The sequence below is a fragment of the Hirundo rustica genome, chromosome 4 (assembly GCF_015227805.2).
Source record: "Hirundo rustica isolate bHirRus1 chromosome 4, bHirRus1.pri.v3, whole genome shotgun sequence".
Lineage (NCBI taxonomy): Eukaryota > Metazoa > Chordata > Aves > Passeriformes > Hirundinidae > Hirundo > Hirundo rustica.
In genome coordinates, this window is record NC_053453.1 from 74,128,276 (window position 1) to 74,148,851 (window position 20,576).

General features: G+C 42.7%; 1 protein-coding gene across 3 annotated transcripts in view; it reads left to right on the plus strand.

Annotated features, from left to right (window-relative positions):
- Positions 1 to 20,576, plus strand: part of MICAL3 (microtubule associated monooxygenase, calponin and LIM domain containing 3) — a 173,064-nt gene that overhangs the window by 106,598 nt on the left and 45,890 nt on the right. For all 3 annotated transcript variants that reach the window (XM_040061041.2, XM_040061040.2, XM_040061039.2), the window contains 2 exons: positions 563 to 650; positions 19,368 to 19,563. In XM_040061041.2, coding sequence (XP_039916975.1) covers positions 563 to 650; positions 19,368 to 19,563 — 284 coding nt within the window. The remainder of the gene's footprint in view (positions 1 to 562; positions 651 to 19,367; positions 19,564 to 20,576) is intronic.

Genomic DNA, 20,576 nt, shown 5'->3' on the forward strand with positions numbered 1-20,576 from the left:
AAATATAGGATGAAGAGACGCTGTGTAATACAGAAAAGTCTCTCAGCTTTTGTCATTATAGTCCAAGGCACCTAATTTTTCTCCTCATTTCAGTATTTTCACGTACACTGAGCAAGCTTCATGCTGGTTTCTTAAGTTCAGTGTTTAGCTTGAGTGCTGCAAACTGCCCTTCTCCCTTAAATTATCTTTTCCTTTGTGCTAGCAGTGGTGCCTGTCCTTCTGCCTGCTTCTCAGGTTTTATCAGTACAAGCTGAAGCTGTACTCCTTTTTGGAAGGCTAATGGATCCAGCCCAGTATGGATGCCAAAATTAAGACTAAAAACGGTACCTGTTTTATTTCCCAGAGGAGCAGACTTCAGGGATCTTACTGCTTTACTTTCTTGGCTACCCAGTTTGTTGTTCAGAGCTTTACTAAACCTTCAGTTGAGAAGGAAACACTCTCGTTCTCCAGACCTTGCCTTATGCCACGGTCGCGGGGGTATCTCAGTTCCTAGCTCGGCACGTTCGCTACGCGCAGCAATTTCAATTTTCACGTGAATTCCCCTTCCCCCACGCTCTTCCAGGACCCCAAAGGAGCTCTGCAGGACGCCATGGCCAGCGCCGGGAGCGGACGGGCCAACAGCATCCCCAGCTCAGCAGAGAGAGCCCCAGGTAGCTCCGCTTCCTTCTTTGGCAGGGTGGTGCAGTACTCGCTCGGCCTCGTGGGCAGAGTTGGGGTGGTGAGCCAGCGCCTGCGCAGCACGCTCTCCTCCATTGGGCACCACGTGGCCCAGAACCCTCTGGACTCCTTTTTCATGTGTCAGCTGCTGGCTTTTGGGGTTCCCTTTCTCTATGTCCAGTCGGAAGTTCTCGGGCAGATCCTAGGGGAATTCTGTGGGCAGCCTGCTGAGCAGTAAGAATTCGTGCGAGCCGACTTGGAGCTGTGTAACTCTTGTTTGGGTTGTTTTGGTTTTTTTTTTGCGGTGCCGTGTGAATTTTCGTGTGTTACGTGGAAATCTCAATATATTGTTCTGCGCTGTGGCTTTGGGGCCTAGATGTTCTCGGTTCTTTCAAGGACGTTGTTTGGAAGAATTCCAGGAAAACACAGATGCTCAGTTGAGGGTCTCCTTTGAGTCAGCCCAGATAAAGAGCGCTGTAAAGTAGGCAGCTCAGTGTCAGTGAAATTAAAAGTTTTTCTGAAGCGCTGGAATAGCTCGAACTGGATTTCTGTGTTTTCCTGAATTCTGGGTGTGGTTTCTCGTTCTCCCAAGCTTCTCTTTATTTATCTGGTACTTGAATGGGGAAGATCCCATTATCTTTGGATTGTGTCTCCTTTGGAACTCTGGGTGTCTGGCAGCTAATGGGATTGGATTCCTTAAAGCCCTCGGATTTCGTGGTGCCGGCAGGTCGTGGTGCCTTTCCCTCTGCCAGCATCTGTGCTGCTCCTGGCCCTGGCTTTGGAAATGGGGTGGTGGACGCGTGTGTCTTACTGTGACGGAGTTTTCCCCTTTTAACTTGAAATTCTAATTCCTTCTAACACAAGAGAAGTGTCTGTGCTACAAATGCTCGTTTGCCCAGCCCCCAAGTGCTCATTTTGTGATGTCAGAAAGAGGTAGAGATATTAATTTATAGTACATGGTCCAGAAGACTATGAATAAGCTGAATAGCTGCTTTTAGAAAGGGAACGTACTTAGAGCAATACTTGGAGAAAAGAATGTTTTCATAGTGCCAGCTGAGAAGACCTTAACAACGCAGGAGCAGATAAAAATCGTGGTGTTCTTTGACTTAATATTATTGTACAAGTGTTTCTAAGATTGTAACTGGACGCAATCTGATAGAAATTTATTCTTAGTGTGTTGATTCTTGAAGTGTAGTTACTTTCAAGATTTCCTCTTTCGTGTGTGTGCAATTTCCATATGGCAAAAGTGAGAAAAGGGTAGGGAAGAATACTTGCAAAATGTTATGGACAGATGTGTCAACTACAGCATTTTTTGCATAACTGGGTAGATTTAAAACTGCTTTCTCTGAAAGTGAAAAAACTTTATTTTTTTGTATTCTTAAAGATGAATAGAAAAAATATTTATTGATGCATAGGGCAACTGATGTGACCATCAAGCGTTTTGTGAAGCTGTAGGTGATGAGAATTGGAAGGAGGAGATTTTGATTATATTTATCAATTAGTTTATCCCAGCAACTGCTGGCAGAGCTATGATTTAGTCCTTCCAACAAATCACGTTTAATTGATTTTACAAAGGAACATTCAGCAAATAGCACCTATATGATCACTAATCAGAGCAAACAGTAGGGCATAGTTTGTGATAAATTTCTAGAAATCAGAGAAAAATCAGCTATAAACCAGATGTCTCCTTCTGTAGTGGTGGCACAATCCTGTAGCAGCACTGCAGTACTTCCAGAGGAGTAAGATGGAACAGACACCATTTTGTCTAATGGCAAAACCTGAAATCTAGGGCTCCTTCTGTTTGCTTTCTGCCCTTTTTAAAGCAGCGTATAACTGTAGCGTAATGTTTAGAGCTTTTGGACCTTGTAAAGCTTTGCCCCTTGCAGTGCCCAAAGTGCACTGGGACGTGCTCAGCTTGGCTGGGTCAGGCAGGGTGTTGGTGCATGGCAGGAGGATGCTCAGTGGTCCAAGAGGTGAGCAGTGCCTCTGTTGTGCTAAAGAAAGACCTTTAGTGGCTGAATTTTGTTTTCTTTCTGCAGTGTGATTTACTTAAATCATGCAACTACTGACTCAGCAATGGTTAAGAAGCAGGAGGAAGATAAATTAATGTAGTTTAAAAACAAGCCACAGTGGCATTAAAGGCAGGTCAGTTCTCTGTTAGAGTAACAGTCATGTCCTGTAGGTACGTACCTTCAGCTCCCCTTCTTGCTAGGTCTGGAAACCTGTGTTGGTTTTTACAGTGATTTATGGTTTGAGAAAACAAACCTTTTTGAACTACTGAGCTTACCTACACACTGGAAGGAACAGGACATTATTCCTGATTAATCAAAAGGAGTCTGTAAGATTACATGTCAGTGTAACTCCTGAATTTGAATTATTTGTGTATATGCTTTCTTGCAAGCTTTCACTGTAGCTTAGACAAATACTTTGAGCAAAAAAACCTGTGTGAGATGAAGACAGAGGCAGAGCTCTGTTTCCAAGCCTCCACTTCATCCATCTGGTCACTCACCTAGCACAGGTCATCCATCTGAAAGTGTTTTACTTCCTCTAAGGCAAAACCACCAGATGGATTTTGGCAATAGCAATTTCAGGCCCCCAGGTCTGAGCTAATCCTCAGTGGTGAGGTAGGTCTTGGTGCAGAGTGTTAGTTGTTTCTAAAAGGATTAAGTAAAAGCAGAAAAGCGTGTAACACGCTCAGGTTTGATATTTGGTGGAGGTGTAAGGATAGCTTAGAGGAAGGTGTGCAACACTGATATCCATTGTGGAATATATAGAAAGGCAGCCATTTTTAAATGTCATACCTGAGAGTTAAATTCAGCCCTGAGTTGCCAAAAGTGCTTTTTTCAGGGAGCTTTATGTTGCCTCATGCAAAGCCTGATTTTCAGTAGTCATGAAATCCCCAGTGGATGTGAATTGCATGGGTTTTCTCCCTACATTCACTGCCCCCTTTGCTATACCACCAAACCTTTCTGTAGCCAGCTTGATGCTTAAAATCTGTTCAACCACAAAACAGCCTTGAGCAGGTTTAGTCAGGTGAGGTGAGACAGGGCTTGTTGTGACCATCCTTGTGCTGTCACTAACCTGTTTGGCACGGATTAACTTTGCTAAAGCTGTCAGTCCCTGCCTGGGTGTCCTCAGTCCTGGCTGGCATTTGGGGAGCTCTGAGTGTTCCCTGGTCACACTCTGTGATCAGCAAGTTGATATTTGTTCAGCTGCCAGCTGGAATCGCCCTTTTTGGGAGGGGTTTGCAGAGAGCCTGCGTGGCTTCTGCCCTTGGTTATGGCCAAAGTGGCTTCTGGAAGCCTTCAGGGTGAGGAGTGGCAACAAGCTTTTGGGAAGTGGCAACAAGCTTTTGAGCAGTGGCTGCCATTCTGTCTGGGAAAGGGGAGTTGGGGACAGCTCTTACTGTGCTTTTGGTCCTGCTGAACTGTGGCATGCTTGTGGTAGATTCTGTAACTTTCTCTGTACCTTGTCTGCCTGTTTTTCTCTACCTTCTGCGTTTGCCTTTGTGCCAAAATGCTGCTATTGCCAAGGGAAAAAATAAGCGAACAAAAAACCCCTTCTGCTTTTCAACTGTCTCTCCCTTTGATAATCTGTAACTGCTGTGTCTTGGAATTTTTTTTTAGTATAATTTACAGTACTTGATATGGTTTTAATGTGCTTTTAATGCAAATGCTGTTCTTCTGTTTGTTCTAAAGGTCTGTAAGAATGTTTCCGAATTTTCAGCTCTTTCTCGACAGATGGACTTGGAACAGTCTTTACCCCTATCAGCTTTATGATATGCTCCTTGGGGTGATGTTAGGCAGTGATATTTCCCATTTCAGGCTCATGTTTTCACAACAATGCATTGCTGTCCCTATCAGCAATAGGATGTTCATAAAGGAAAGACTGCCTAGGGAAATTCATAGTCATGCAGCAATAAAAGCCAGGTCATGAGATCTTTTGCTTTAGTTACTTGACCTGTGAAAGATTAAGAAACAAAATATAAGTGATGGTAGGAAAAACTGAAAAATGCAATGCAAAGTTGAAGTAATAGGACTTTTGCTTTAATATCACATAAATGCATAGTTTATACGGTATGGGTATGCACTCTGAAAAGTTAAAATCCTCCTATGGATGTGCCTTAAGTGTTTTCAGGGAGAAATATTCAGAGCAAAGCCCTTCACAGTAGACCCTTAAACAAGAGCTGTTGTACATAGCAAGCAATATACATGAGGAAGTTCTTTTGCTGACCTGGAGAGCTGGGAAAGAGTGGCTGTTTCCTCTAAATGGCATGTCCTTTAAAATAAATTATCTGAGCCACATTTGGAAAAGGATCTTAAGTGTCTATCCAAGCACAAGGAGTATTTTTGAATGCATCCGATATTATTTGCACACAATTCAATTTTGTGTCTGAAAAACCCCACAAATCTATAGTTCTGTTTAAGAATAAGCTTCTTGTGCCTAAACATTGCCTCTGTTTTTCCTAAACATTGCCTCTTCACCGTTCTGCATACATTGAACATGCCTTATTTGTGAAAAGGATTTAGCTCAAAGCAATACTGTTTGCTGTGCAAACAAACATCTTGATGAAATCCTCTGCTCGGTCACTTCTTTTCATTATTATTCACCTTTGGGTTTTGTTCTTCTTTTAATTTGCTCTCATTTAACCATTAAATTACGGAAGATAACAGCAAACAAATCCTGTGTCATGACATTCTGTTGGAGGTGCCTTCGTTTTTAAACCACTGAACATTGACAAATATATCCCACTCTCTTCCCTGCCAAAAATAAAAAAGAAAAAGGAAAACATTCATATTTCAGGATGCACCACCAAATTGGGATGAAAGCTATTTCCTCTGCTGGCGTGCCTATTGTCTGTTCTGCTTGGAGGAGCCATGGTGGTGCGTTTAGCAGGACATGGCACGTGAGGCTGCACCCTTTTTTGGGGTATCCTACAACTGCAGGGAGATCTGCTGGAAGCTTGCCTTCTCTCTGGAACGTTCACAATACAAACTTTAAAACCAGACCCTGCGTTTTTGGAAGCTGAGGAGATGTGTGCAGTTGCCTGATTAGAACCAGGGTTGAGTGCCCAGTGAATCATCCCTCAATAACAAGGCAGGAATTTAGGATAAGTGCTTTGACTGTTCCCAGTCCATCATGTTCCTTTTCAGTGTTCTTATCAGGATTTGGGTGCCTTCGGCATAAAGGGAAGGAGAATGCTAAAGATTTGGCAATTTCAAGCCCAGAAAATTTGGAAAGCAAAAGGTGTGGTGGGAAGGTTATTTGTCCTTAAAAGCAGGAGATGCAGCTGACCTGATGGAGTTTCACTGGGAAAAAAATCCTGAAAAACATTTTGAGGACTGAGAAGGATATGTACAAAATAAGCCCGTGCTGAGTTTGTGCTCATGGCTGGATCCTGCTAAGAACACTTTTTCTTGCGAGTTACTGGGCTCCCAACTCCTCCTCCTCCTCTCTATAGCTTTCAGACCTGTAGACTTGTGCCACTGGAATATTTGTTGTTTGTATGTGTATATTCTGAAGGGCGATATGAATTTTTCTGGGCACTTTAAGAGCTTCATTGAATGTTTTTGTCTTAGAAAAATAGTACTAAGCTTGTGTGAAAGAGTTGGAATTTATTTTTTTTAATTGCGGAATTAAAAAGTCTGGTTTTTTTGAAAAGTGGAATTTGAGTTAATACTATTTGGAGATTGTTTCCCTCGGAGAAAAAAGGAGGGACTGTGCATAAAATAAGTTCAGTGACAGATAATGTTCAAGTGAGATGATTTAGTGCTCAGAAAGGCTTCATGTCCCCGCTTTATAGTCCCTTTGAAGACTTTGATTTATGCAGTTGTTTTAACCTGGTTTTGTTTTGGGTGTGCGTGTCTCTAAATTATGTAACACGTGGTTTCCCTGTTGCTGTGAAATTGAGATTTTTTTTTTTTGTTCAACTGTGTGAAACGATCAAGGGAATAAATTCCAAACAAACTTCAGGTTTCTGAGTTTTTCTTTGTCCTCCCCCTTGTCCCTCCACTGGTTCCAGGTGAGGGATGCTGCCAGGGCTACAGAACTGGGGGACAGTGGAATGAATAGCTTTAGCAATCTCAAATACACAGCAGGCAAATTCGGGGAGCTCCATGGCACGTGCCATCTGCCTCTGCCAAGTCCTACCTTTCAGGCTCTTTCTGTATTGTGGTTTTATTTCATTTTGCTGTTCCGTTGTGGTTTGCTCGGAGCGCAGGGCGCACGTTGTGCATGACCCGCTGAGAAGCCCCTTGCTGAGACATTCTGCTGCCTTGGCAGAGCTGACTTTGGTAGCTGTGCTCTCAGTATTGTGGCTTCCCACTTCGGTGTCTTCAGGAGGTTGTTTGGGGTGGCTTGCTGCAGGCCAGGGGTCTTGGTCCTGCTGTGTGAACAAGGCAGTCACACCCACGGGGGACCAGGGACGCGGGGTGTGACAGGTGAGGGTCCTGACAGCCGTGGTGGTGGGATGAAAGGACAGAAACTGAGTAAATACTCTGCTTTGTAGCCAAATCCCGCGTCTCCAGCTGGGCTGTTGTCTTTTCTGAGGAGGTGACCTGCCTTCCTCAAAACCCTTAAGAGTCTCTTCTGTGATGTTCTCACCGTGACAAACAGACCAGGATCGTGGTTCTGAGCTGCATTTTCCTGGCCCCCAGAAAACAATGAGTTACTCTACTTTAGGCACTTGAACTGTAATTTTTCCTCGTGTGCTTCTCCTGCTTCCTGCTGCACCATCCACAGCTAAAAGCTTGTTGCAGCAGATGGTTTTTGAAAGTTCAGTTTTGAATGATATTTGGCCAGATGAGTGACATTTAAATGACAGGTCACAGGATTACAGCCACAAACCAGTTTTGTTACATGTAAAATTTCCTTCTTTGGAGAGGGGGAATTGCCTTATGCAATTTCCCCTGTAGTTTTTCATTACTGTGCCAGTTTTCAGGTGAAGATGGGCCTTAGTTCTGAGGAGGAGCCGTGAGCAGTCAGTGTGAAACTCCATGTGCTGGTGCATGAGCTAGAAATGTCATTTTGATGTAGCACAGCAGCAGCCTCCACTGTTCTGTATCAGGAGAGCTGTAAACTCTGCAGCTACATGTGTGCTCTCCAGAAATCAAATGTTTGCTTCATGAATTGAGAAGAAAAACAAATAAAGGATGAAGGGAGGTGCATTTTCTAGAGATGCCCCCCATCAGAGTAGAAATCAGACTCCCTTGCTGTACCAATGTAGGAAGCCAGGTAAAACCTGGAGTAACCAAGTGTAGCAGTGGGAGAAGAGCCAACCCTCACCCCAATTCTCTTTTCAGTCTGCACTGATACCTCACATTCTCTGTGCCTGTGGTTCTCTAGCATCATGACTTCTGTAACAGCGATGAAAAAGTGTAAGGAACTACTTCTAAAAAAAGAGTGACTAAAAATCAATGCAAATTAGAACAAGGGAGTTGCAGTTTTACCACCTGCTTGTGATCAGCAGCGTAATTTATTAAGACAGGTAGTTGGTGATGTGTCTTAAAATGCAAGAAATAGGAGGAGAAAACCAAATTAAAAAAAAAAAAACAAACAAAAACCCCAAACCAAAACAGCACCCAAACCAAAACTAGCAAAAGAAAAAGCCACAAAATCAAAACAAATAGAAATCCTCTCCAGGGAAGGAGCAGATAATCCAGAGTAGACATCAAAGGTATTCTCCTGCTTCTTTGGTGTGTATTTATGAAGGAAGGTGAATTGGTTCCTGGGCTGATCTGATGATGTAGAGTTTATCCTGGGCTTTCCAGATAAAACTGGGCAGATGCTCTTTAAGGATGAGATGGCACTTCTGTGCCCTGCTTAATAGCTTACATCTTCTCTCAAAAATGTATGTTTAGTCTGACATTTCTCATGTTTGCTGTCATCCCAGAAGGCTGTGTTTGCTTTTTTAGGAAAATTTCATAACCCTCCTTTCTGCTGTTATAGAACGTTTATCTGATGGCTTGAGGGTAGAAGTGTTTAAAAATAGGATTTTTTTTTACCCAAGAGATGTTTTAAATACTTCCAGGCTGATGTGAAAACACATCAGAACTGATGTGTAAACTATTTTTAATCAGTAGTAAGTCTTTTGGAAGCTTTCTTCCTGGAACTGTGTCAAGATTTTTAATGTAACTATCTACATATATAATTACAAGAGTTTTCCTAGTTTTAGGAAAAAACTTCCACTAAGGTGTGAAGCTCTGGATTGCTTGGAATATTCGGTTGCTTTGTAAAATTTACACAAGAGTATGTGTAATATATATAAGTATAGATATGTGTAATATTTATATTATATGTGTAAATAGTATATGTGTAAAGTGTATAAGTGTAGATAATAGAAGAGTATGCAACGGAATGGGGGAGCAGATGTTGCACCTTTTTGGAGCATGTGGATCTTTTACTTGTGGCAAGTATTCCCCACTATATTTTTTTCCTGTAACTGCCAGCCTAAGATTTCAGCTTGTTTCATTTGCAGCACCTGATAATCTTGACATAAATGGTAGAAATTAGGTAAAGACATGCTTGATGTCTAAATATATTCTGAGTTCCAGCGATGATGGAAATCTGTAGGATGTTGCCTCAGAAGAGATATAGTGATTATTAGCTGAGCAGTTGGAAGAAGACAGCTGTTCACAGTTGGTGTTTTGAGTCTGATCACAAATTGAACAGGAACCTGAAAACATTACATTCCACGTTTTTATTATGCATGATAAAATTTCAGGTTTCTCATGGGTTGGTCTTTAGTGATCAAAATGTTGTCCATTATCCCACGTGGACCTAGAAGTACCAGTTTCTATAGAAAATGAGCAAAATTTGTAGTGAAAAAGTCGTAGGATGAATCATAGAATGGTCTGGGTTGGAAGGGACCTTAAAGATCATTCAGGGACACTTTCCACTAGCTCAGGGTCTTGTCCAGCCCGACCTTGAACCTCTCCAGGGATGGGACAGTGCTTCATCACCCAGAATTCCTTCCTGATACCCAATATAAACCTGTCCTCTTTCAGTTTAAAGCCATTCTCCATTATCTCACCACTCCATGCCCTTGTAAAAATTCCATCCTCGGTGCTCTTGCTGGCCCCTTTAGGTACTGACAGGCTGCTCTGAGGTGTCCACAGAGACTTCTCCAGGCTGAACCACCTCAGCTCTCTCAGCCTTTCCTCACAGGGGAAATGTCTCATCCCTCTGATCACCTTGGTGGCATCCTCTGCACTTGCTCCACATCCTTCTTGCACTGGGCCCCCAGGGCTGGGTGCAGCATCAGGTGGGGTCTCAGCAGAGCAGAGGGGCAGAATCTCCTCCTTCCCCTGCTGCCCACACTGCTTTGGGTGCAGCCCAGGTCACGTTTGGATTTTTGGGGTGTGAGTGCACCTTGACAGGTCACATTGAGCTTCTTGTCCACCAACACCCCAAGTCCTTCTCAAAACCTTCTCCTGCTCTGGGCACTTCCTCATCCTCCTAGCCCCTGCCTTTGCACCTTCTGTGATCTCAGCCATGTGCCTGGAGCACTTGCCAGGGAGGTTTCCACTACTTTTAGGTGGAAATAGCCTTGGTTAGGCCTGGTGTGATTTGCACAGTGAGGATCACCTGGCTGATGAGAGATTGCAGTGGTCTGCTACGTGCAAGTGGCAAGAAGTAGATGCCAAAATGAATAAATGATACAAAGTGTTATGTAGTACATAAGGTAGCAGAGGCTCTCTGTTAGCAGCATAAAAGGGGTCGCTTTGGTTTGGATCATAACTGGACAATCAGTCTTGAATATTAATTTCTAACTTACTTAACAAAAATAAAGATAATACTTCACTCAAAAAGTGGGAAACATCATTAACCAAAGTCATGGCTATGAAATCTAGTGTGGCCTTTTCTTTTTTTTCCTTTTTCTGCCTGGCAGTCTCTGGATGTGCCTCATCCCAGGTGGTTCTTTGAGGTACCATACCTTGAATAGAAATTTACGCTTGCAAAGTAATGTTATTTTAACCTCTTCAGCCTTCCCATACTCAGCTTCTTTCAGAGAATGGAAATGAGGCCAGGCAGCATATGATAGAGCTGATCAAAATGCCAGGGAGAGCTCTGACATCCTAGATGATACCAGGAAAATGGAGAATGATTGGTGATGGCTTAGTGACTTACCAATGCTCCCGAGTGATTACCAGGCTTAAAATCCCCTTGTAACTTACATTGTAGCTCTAGCACTGCAAACCCATCTGGGCAGCAGTAAAAGTGAATTCTGTACAAACATAAAGATTTTCCTGCCAGAAGAGCTGTAGTAAGGAGTACTGAGCTTAGCAGTGCTCCCTGGGGCTTGGATTAGGTGACCTAATACCTCCTTTCCCCCGATTCTCTTCTCCACCCACCAGTGACAGCACTGGCCACTTTCCAGGAGTCAAAAATAGCCACGCTCCTGGATTATTCTGAACCTCTGCTGTAAGGAAGGCAACTTTCCTGTATTGTTAAACCAGATACTGAACTCCTCACCTTCATTACATAATGCTGCTACTTCGTGCATCTGCACGTGGGGAGCACTATTCCTCAAACATAACTTAGATGAATTTCTGTTTGTTTCAAAGACATAAGTACAAATCACAGCTGACCTTGATCTTAAACTGGCTGGTTATATTCACTTCTGGTTGCTTCCACTAAAAGCAGAGAAAGGTCAGATCAATGCAGTTGCCAGCTGTTCCCATGCTCAGCCCTACTGATGCAGTAAGCAACTGCTTTGTCAGTGTCTGTTCTGGGAATCCGAGCAGTCTGCTTTAACCAAAATCATGGTTGCAACGCTCATGAGACAAATGCGTGAGTTTTCAATTTCATTCAATGGTCAGGCCTGTTTTTCACTGTTAGGAATAGAACGAGCTTCCACATTTACAGACAGTTTCTGAGAATGGAGAACTTAATTCTAGCTGGCCGTGGTGGAATGTGTGGAGGAGGATTTACACCTTCATAGGTCTGTTTCTGAGGTGTCTGTTTCAGAATCCCTTGAGTGTTTTAGCTGTCAGCTGTTCCTATACACATTAGAATGGTTTTGGGGTGGGAGGTTTTCTGTTCTTCATCGCTTAGGGGACCAGTAGATATCAACATCTCACTGATTTTTGTTTCATGTGCTGCTGAATTAATGCTGTCAAACTTCTTGGCCAGCACTAGAAGTGGTTCTTTGATAACTTTGCTGGGTACTTCTGCATTAGAGGGTTTTTTGATGAAGGACCTTTCTGTCTGTACAGCTTAATCTCCCCATTTCTCTGTTTAGATCCCCAATTTGCTGGGGAGAATTTCTTGACTAATGGTGTGAGGGTGGAGCCTGACACGGTAGCAGAGATCTTGAGAATGTCGATTTAAGGGCAGTTTCATTGATCAGTTCCAGCATAAGCCATTTAAAATTCCCAAGAGCTTTGACTCACTAGAACACATCTTCTGGACAGCTCAGTTATTACTGTTAGGATTGGTAGATGTGCATTACAGAAGAATTTCAGGAGGGCTCTCTTCAGGTTTAGCACATTTTGAACGCTGTGCATGGATACAGGGTATCTTGAATTTGTTTTTCTTGTCATACTGCTCCCTTTGAATTCAGGCCTTTTATATTTAGCAGAATGTGTTACGGACCAAATGGGAAACATCAGAAAACTCAAGATGTAACGGCTTCGTAGTACAGCAGAGTAATTCAGGCTTCCTGAGGGCTTGGGAATACTCTGGGATAGTAAGAGAGAAAGGTGAGGCATTGTATCAAAATAGCATTGACATTTAATGGCAGCTTGTCATGGTTTAATCCCAGCTGGCAACTGTGGGGAGCAGAATCAGAAAGAAAATAAAACTCGTGGGTTGAGATAAGGACAGTTTGATAATTGAAACAAAGTAAATTACTAGAATAACAGCAATAATAATTGTAATGAAGCGAGAGGAGCGACCCCAAAGAACAGTTTGCTCACCACCCACTGAGTGATTCCCAGCTAATCCCTGAGCAGATATCAGCCCCTCCTGGCCAGCTCCCCCCAGTTTATATTCTGTTCATGACATTCTGTGGATGGAATATCCCTTTGGCCATTTGGGGTCGGCTGCCCTGGCCCAGCTCCCTCCCAGCCTTTTGTGCAGCTGCTCCCTGGCAGAGCGTGGGATGCTGCAGATCCTTGACTCGGGGTGAGCCCTGCTTAGCTACAGCCAAAAAACCATCAGGGAGTCACCAAAGTTAAATCACGCCAAACCCAAAACACAGCGTGGTACCAGCTACTGGGGGAAGAAAATCAGCTCTATCCCAGCCCAAACTGACACACCATGAAGTATTTCAATTCAAATAAGTGTCTGTTTGAGGAGGTGTTGCATTGCCCTTTTTGTCTTTGAAGATGTGCTTATCCAAATTCAGGGCTTCCCCCAGGAACTGAGCAGTTCTGCAGTTCCTGAGGTGAGGCTGTGTGAACAGGCACTGACAGGAATGCAGCAGGTCTGTTGGGCTCTTGCCAGGGGTTTCCTGGAGAAATTTCCTAAAAGAGAAGATAAATGTAAAAGGGCAGATGAATCCAGATGTAAAACTTTGAACTTCTTACTAGCACTTAAAAAAAATCCATTCCATTTAACACCCTTGTGCAGTCAAGTTAGAATTGCTTGTATGTGGTTTATGTATCTGTTGCTGCACAGTACAGAAATTGTTAACAGTGTCTAAATAATAATTTTTGAGAGGATTAAGCAAAGCATTTCAGAAGCAATCAGTTGCACTTATTTATATTTAATGTCTTAATTGACTTACTGTTTGAATATGTGCAGCATCTAACAATGAGCCTCGATATCAAGATTTCCTTTCTTGTTGTGCACACAGTGCTGGGCACTTTCTTACATTAAAGTGCTTTTTCTTGACTTGAAGTGAAGCTAAGAATGAAGTGCTTGGTGTTGTGCATTCTGGATCCTGGTTTTGGCACTGCCACCAGGCTTTGTGAGATTGCCTTGCTGGTATTTAATCTCTGTGTCTGGACTTGTGCAATGCCTCTGCAGTACTTACCTACTTCCAAAATAGGTTTGTTTTAGTGTGCTAGCACTTGTAAAGCATTTTGTGGCCCTTGGATGAGAAGTGGAGCTGGAATACAAACAGGCAGTTAAAGGAACTGAAGCGGGTGAGGGTGAAACTTCTAGGAAAAATCCTAAAACTCAACATGACATGGACCCAGATGAAAAATGAGAATCTAAAAATACTGCTGGATCTTGTTTGCTGCCTTCTCTGTTCCTCAGTGATAATGTTTGCTGAATTGATAGCACACTTCAGAAACCTTACCCCAAAAGGTATTTCTTAGAAATTAATTGCAAGGGAATATGAGGACTTCCAGCACTTCAAACTCAGAGCTCACCACATCACTTTTAAATTCCCCTGGAAAAGTTCCCATCTTCCTTTTCAGTACTTGGTCAAAGGCGATATGCTGCTGTTTCTGTAGGGTTTGTTTTATCTGACACAGTTCTCAAACACCTGTGTGGAGGTAGAGGTAACTGAGGTGTTTGGAAAAGACAAGTGAAAACAAACAGGTACACTGTTTCACATTACCACAAGACCACAAGCTTTGGGAAATCCATAATGAAGATTTTCCTGAGAGTGCATTAATTCCTTCCTGCTTTTGCATGTGTTTCAAAGTAGACTCCTTTATTTGAATTTGCATAATTCCCCGAGGCCACAGCTAAGTCTGTGCAAAATACTGGACAAGAGATGACATGTGCCTTAGTCAGATATTAAGACAGCAAGCTGAGAAAGGCAAGTCTAGAGGTACTGCATGATTATTGAAAAATTGCTGCTAGTAAAATAGCCAGGTATTTTCCCTTTGGGAAGAATTCATTGTTCTCAGATTCCCAGTTCCCTCTTGCATCTTCAGTGTGGAAATGTTGTGTAAAGGAGTAACCTTGGCAGGATCTCATGGGAATAATGTGTAGATTTTACAGCACAAGGTAATACTGGAGGTGAACTGAGAGAGGTTCCTCTCTCAGGAGGAGCTTCCTAAGCCTTCCAGGAACTGCTGGAGTGGGACACACTCAGCAGGCAAGGAGCAATTCTGTTAGGAATGTTATCTCTGATCACACACTTATCATTTCAGGAGGCAAGCTCTGTCAAAGCTGAGATAAATCAAGGACTCTGGCAGCTTTCATGCACCAGCTAAGCAGCCTGTCCTGTTAAGAAAAACAGCTCCCTTCAGATGATCTGTGTCACGTTCATGGCCCGCTGACTCTTCCAAAGTCAAGAGTCAGGTTTGAAAATGTGTCCTATTTTGGAGGTTGGTTGTGTGTTTTTAGCTGATCACTTGATTGTTCAAGAAGCTGCACTTGGCTTTGAGGTAGTTCCCCTCTCTGGGTCCTAACACAGCTTTTCTTCCTGGCAGATGCAGCCACTTCAGCCCTTTTCCTCCCTTGGGAGTGGTTGCTGAGTTTTGTCTCTGTGGGTCCAGGTGCAGTGACCAAGGAGAAGGTCAGGTACTGGCTGAGTGCACCCTGCCGCTGTCTCCTGCCAGCAAACTCCCAAACATCTGGGAAATACAATATATTGGTTGGAGAGAGGCAGCTTTCCCCTGCAGAGGAACTTTAGATCTGCAAGCACTGCATTGGAACAGACTTTGCCCATGCATTTAGCACCAAATGCACATGAGAGAGAAATGAGAGTAGGCAGCAAGCTTCAGAATTCCTTGGGCTTATTTATATTTTTATTGTAGTATTTTTATGGGGTTTTTGATTGTTTGTGTGAACATTAGAGTATAAAATGGAGAAATTGTCCAGTATCTGAACAACACTTCAGTGATATTTGCATCTCACACTTTCATCCCTTGTATGAATTTGTGAAGTTCATGGCTTTTCCTCCTGGTGGTTGATGGCTTCATGGTGCAGAGAGTTGGCTCTCAGTAGCATTTCTCTCGTTTCACATTTGGTAACCAGTTGGACAGTGGCTTTGCAGACAGCCAGATTGGCTAAATGCAGGGTTTCTTTTAGAAACAAAACTAATATACGTGAAGCAGACTAAATATTCTGTGTAGTGCAAATGCCTAGAAATCCCATGCTCAGACTGGTGGTCAGCGGAGTTTCTGTATCACGTTCTCTGATGCAGAGCTGTTTTCTTGGCAGAGTGAAGTGCAGGGATGTGACCACTTTTGCATCTCAAGTGTCCAGATACATAAATTAATAAGAGAAGATTCTGGAAATGCCCTTCCTTCTTTGAGATTTCAGGGCGTGGAGTGCTTGTCAAGCTCACAGGACATCTTGGCTTGACCACATCTTTTTTGCATTCGAGTTCAAGTTGATTTTCTGTCTTTTAAGGTTTTTAACGCAGTTGCATTGAGTCACTCCCGCTTAATTTATTGATTTTTTGAGAAGGGCATAAGATTTGTGTTTTGAAAAACTTACCTGAAGGATCATATATGTTCATGAAATGCATCTAAACAGAGGTCAGCTTGATTTTCAGCCCTTCTCTACCTTCCAGTGATTGCTGCCAGTCTTCCTCCCCACACTAGATATTGGAGTATTGAAACAGCCATTTTATAAAGAGCTCTAATCGATTTAATTATATGGCAATTGTTGGTTTGTTTGGGTTTGGTGGTTTTTGTTGGATTTGTTTTGGTTTTGTGCTTTTAGCTTTTTGTTTGTTTTCGTTGTGTGGGAGGTGTTTTGTTTTGTTTTTTGCTTTGAAAAGGCTGACAAAAAAACCCCTAAGACAGTTAAAAAAACCAAAGGAGTGAAATAATATCAGATGGATAAAAATTCTTGTCCTTTGGTTTTCAGAGTTCTTTCTTTTTGTGAACTTTGCATCTATGTCAGGGTTTGCATCAGAGGAGAAGAAGTTAAAAACAGCTTGTGGAAAGACATTCCTGTTAAAGTAGCTGAGCTTCACTGATGTCTCTGTGGGTATAAAGAGTTCTGAGTAGTACAAAACCTTTTTTTTTTTTTTTTTAAATCATTATTTTAGCATATTCCTTGTTTGTGTTCCCCAGAGTCCCCTGTTTTTTCACTGTCAGCCAGAGTGGCAGAGCAGAATTCAAGGTCAGTCCCCCGTTGCTGTGAGCTCGGGTTGGGTAATGGAACACGGATTGCAAAAGTGGATTTGGCTGAGCTGGTGTCACCATCGAGAGAGGATGGAATGAAAGGTGAATCCCAGTGAGAAAGGCAGCTCAGTTCCACTGAACTTTGCAAATCAAAGCACAACAGAAGGCTTAGCAGCAGGAAATGGTGGAGCCCACAAGATCCCTGGAAATGCAAGGCAGTGTTGCCACCTGGCCAAGCTCATTTGTTTATATCATAAAGAAGCTCTCTAATTCCAGCTAAAGGCATGGCAGCCACTTGCCCACATCCTGGAAGGGTTAAAACATACTAAGGAAGAGAGAAAACCACTTCTGGCAGTTGTCTTTTGAGATTTTATCTTTGAGGAGGGAGATTGGAAATAGATGCCAGTAATTATGTAAAGACCTGTGTAATTTTGTGTGAAATATGAAGGTGGCACTGAGTAACTGTCTTGAAAAAAAAACAAAAAAAACCTGTTAGGAATAAAGAGGGAAACTACAAAGGATGAAGAAAGGAAACAAAAACTGTCATGGAGGTTAAAATGTGTGAGGATAAAGTAAAAGTTATCAAAGCTCATGCTGGGTTAGACTTTTCAAAGGACAGCAAAGCAAAGAGCTCTATTTCTTAAGCATGTAAGGAAAAGCCAAAGTGTGTCCATAGTGAAGATGGAGCTGACATCAAATGCAATTTTAAGTGTATCGATCAGACATGGGAGCAAAAGAGTCAGTGAGCAGCAAGATTGGGAAATGAGGACTAATACAATGAAGCCAGTAGTCTTTGTCTCAGAAGAGTGGGACCAGTGTAAAATGAAATTGTGAGCTTTGTGGTAACAATTTGTGATTAAATCAAGCTGTCCTGATGTACTTTGGCTGTTTTGTTCAGGAAATACTGTGTGACCACTGGGTGGTAACAGAATTATGTCCTGCAGATAAAAAACTAAAAACAAAACAAATAAAAAACTTGAAAAAATTGATCTGAGCAAGTACATATCAGTTAAACAGCAGGTGTAACACCTTCTTTTGAGGAATAACTAAAACCTGCTAGTTCTGCGAGGAAAGGCCTTTGACCTCATGCAGGTAAGTGCTATAAAATGTGGCGTGGCTTCACCAGAGACTGTGCTGGACTGGCTTCACAGCTTTTATTGGCAACTGATTGCTCCATGAGGGAGACTGTAGTGCATTTGAGCAGTCTGGACTTGAGTAAAGCACAGGAATGCTGACACGTGGAAATAATGATTGGAACTGGATAAAATGGGGGAGTAGTACATGAAGTGTGAGCAGCTAAGGAGTTGGCCTAAATCAGAGATGAGAGGTTTTCTTAAAGGAGGAAATAATGAGTTGGATGTCACCTAGTGACTGTGCAGTGTCCCAAAAAGTGATCTGGAGAATGATCTTTGTAATACTGTCACTAAGGTTACCAGCCCCCCGCCAAAAAAAAAACCACAAAAAAAACCCAAGGAAAAAATCTGCTAATGAAATTCAGTGCTGAGGCAACATTTCAAACCCTCATCAGTGCAGAGGAGGACAGGCACGTCGTTCACTAAGAACTGCAAAATGTTGCCAACTGTTCAGATTAAACTTAGCAACCTAATAGTGGAAAGAACCGGGTCATGCACTAAGAAGATGCTGAGAATTTTGGCCACCACCAAAGTGCTTATCAGTTGAAAGCAAAGAAGGAGAATAGATCTAAACATCATAAAAGCCACCAGTATTATGTGGCATATAAATAGGCAGGTGTGCTCTCAGCATTGTGTCAGATGAGAGATTTGTGGCAGGGCTGTGTGTTAGGCTGATAAGGTCTCATCTGGAAAGCCACGTTCACTTTTAATCACCCAGGTTCTGGCAAGATTATTCCAAACTGGGACAGGTGCAGAGACTTAGGGGATGATCAGTGCACTTGAGAGCTTATCTTCAGTGAGAAGAAGGCTTGGCTTGTTTAGCAAAGCAAAACCAAAGCATGGAAATGTTGGGCTCTGTGAGTAGTAAGCTGGGTAAGGGGTCAACAGTGGCATGGTATTCAAGGTAAAATATTGCCATTTAAAAAATATGTGGATGAAAGCAGGAGAGAATAAAATTCATTGAGTGCTACCATGAATGAAGCTTCTCAATACTTTTCTACAACTGTCTGGTTCACATATCCTTGCAATTCTTGGGGATTTCTGGGATTTTTGCTTGCAAATGTCTCTCTGAGATTTGTCCCCGTGATTCATTTCATTACAAATTCCGATTGAAATGTAAATCGATTCAAGTCTATTAAAAGTTTTAAAACTTGGCCTTTTTCATTCCCTCCCTCATCTTCAAGTAGTGACAATATTGTTTTGCTCCTTAACTCTGTAGATTTCCCTCGGTTGGTGCTGGTTTTAACACGCAGCAGGGTTGCCCCAGAGCGTTCCCACGTGCCTGTGCTCAGGCCATCCCCAGTGCTTACCACATAGGCTTCATTGCACCTCTAGTTTCTGCAGCTCAAGTGGCCCTATTTCCTCTCTCAACTAGCACATTTAAAATTCTTTTTAGCATCTATTAGCCCAAACCACTAAGATTCCCTTTTGCAGTCTGCCTTCCCAGTAGTGGCGAACAGGATAATGACATAAGGTATTCTCTCGCTTTATTTCCCCCCCTCTGCCTCGTGCCCCTTTTCTCCCGATATCTGTTTCGTTAAGAATGAGAATTCCTGACCGTTGCCCTGGTTGTTTCTTGCCTGGCTGTTCTCAGGTGCCAGTGTGAACGGGCTGGAGGAGCCCAGCGTGGCCAAGCGGCTGCGGGGAACGCCGGAGCGCATCGAGCTGGAGAATTACCGCCTGTCCCTGCAGCGCGAGGAGGAGCTGGAGGAGGTCCCTGAGGAGACGCTGGCGGAGCACAACCTGAGCAGCGTGCTGGACAAAGGGACGGAGGAGGATGTGCCCAGCAGGTCAGCACACGCTGCCCAGCAGCTTTTTCTACGCCCATCCCAGCAGACTTTGCCCGCCTTCCCTTTTTCTTGAACTATCTAGCACTTTCTAAAGTTTCCGAAACACACGGATATTTCATCTTGTAGTTTCTGTTCTAAATAGCTCACTGCTGTCAGAAGACACCTACAGCATCATAATACCATGAGATTAAGTTCTAAATTGGAAGGGATTTTTTTAAATTTTATTTTTCAGCTGTATCAAAGGTGAGTGAGTCTTTTGAGCAAAGAGAGCATGCATTCAAATGGAAGGGGGTTCCAAAGTTACCTGCTTTTCTGTATGGTTTGCATTACAATTCAAAACCATGTCTGCTTTCAAGATTTAGGCTTGACACACTTGTAATCCTGACTGAATGCTGGTGCAATGCCTGAGAGATTAATGGGAAGCAACAGCTGTGGCCATTGAAAAATGTGTTGTGCCTTCATAATAATAAAATGAAGGTATATAAATGTTTCTTACCTTCATGAATTCCTTTTTACCTGCAAAATTCTGTGCAAGCACAGGATCCACATCCATGCAGGTTGAGCTACTGGAAACAGTTGTTCCAAGAATCATTGAGAGAAAATCCTTGAGGAAGAATGCTTGTGAACTTTCTAGTCAATCACACACTTGTGCAGAGTCCTGATCTCTCTTAATACAATTTCTCACCTACTTGTCCTTGTAGCAAGAGCAGCCCTTACCTTTTCAGCTCTGAGTCTCTCCACTGGTCTTGAAATAAACTCAGAAAATGCTATTATTTGTTTCCTGAAACTTAGATCCTACAATCATGTTGTGTGTATGAATTGCCTGCAGATCTATAGATCTGTATGAGAAATTGAATAATCTTGGCCTGTTTGTGGGAGATGCAAATGATATTTTCTGAACTCATCCTTCCTTTAGTTGTCTGCTCAGGTTTAGGAATTATATCAGCTATGACATTAATGATCTCAGGGGATTTTACCCCTTTATGTTTCTACTTCCAAAACAGAAGTGTGGG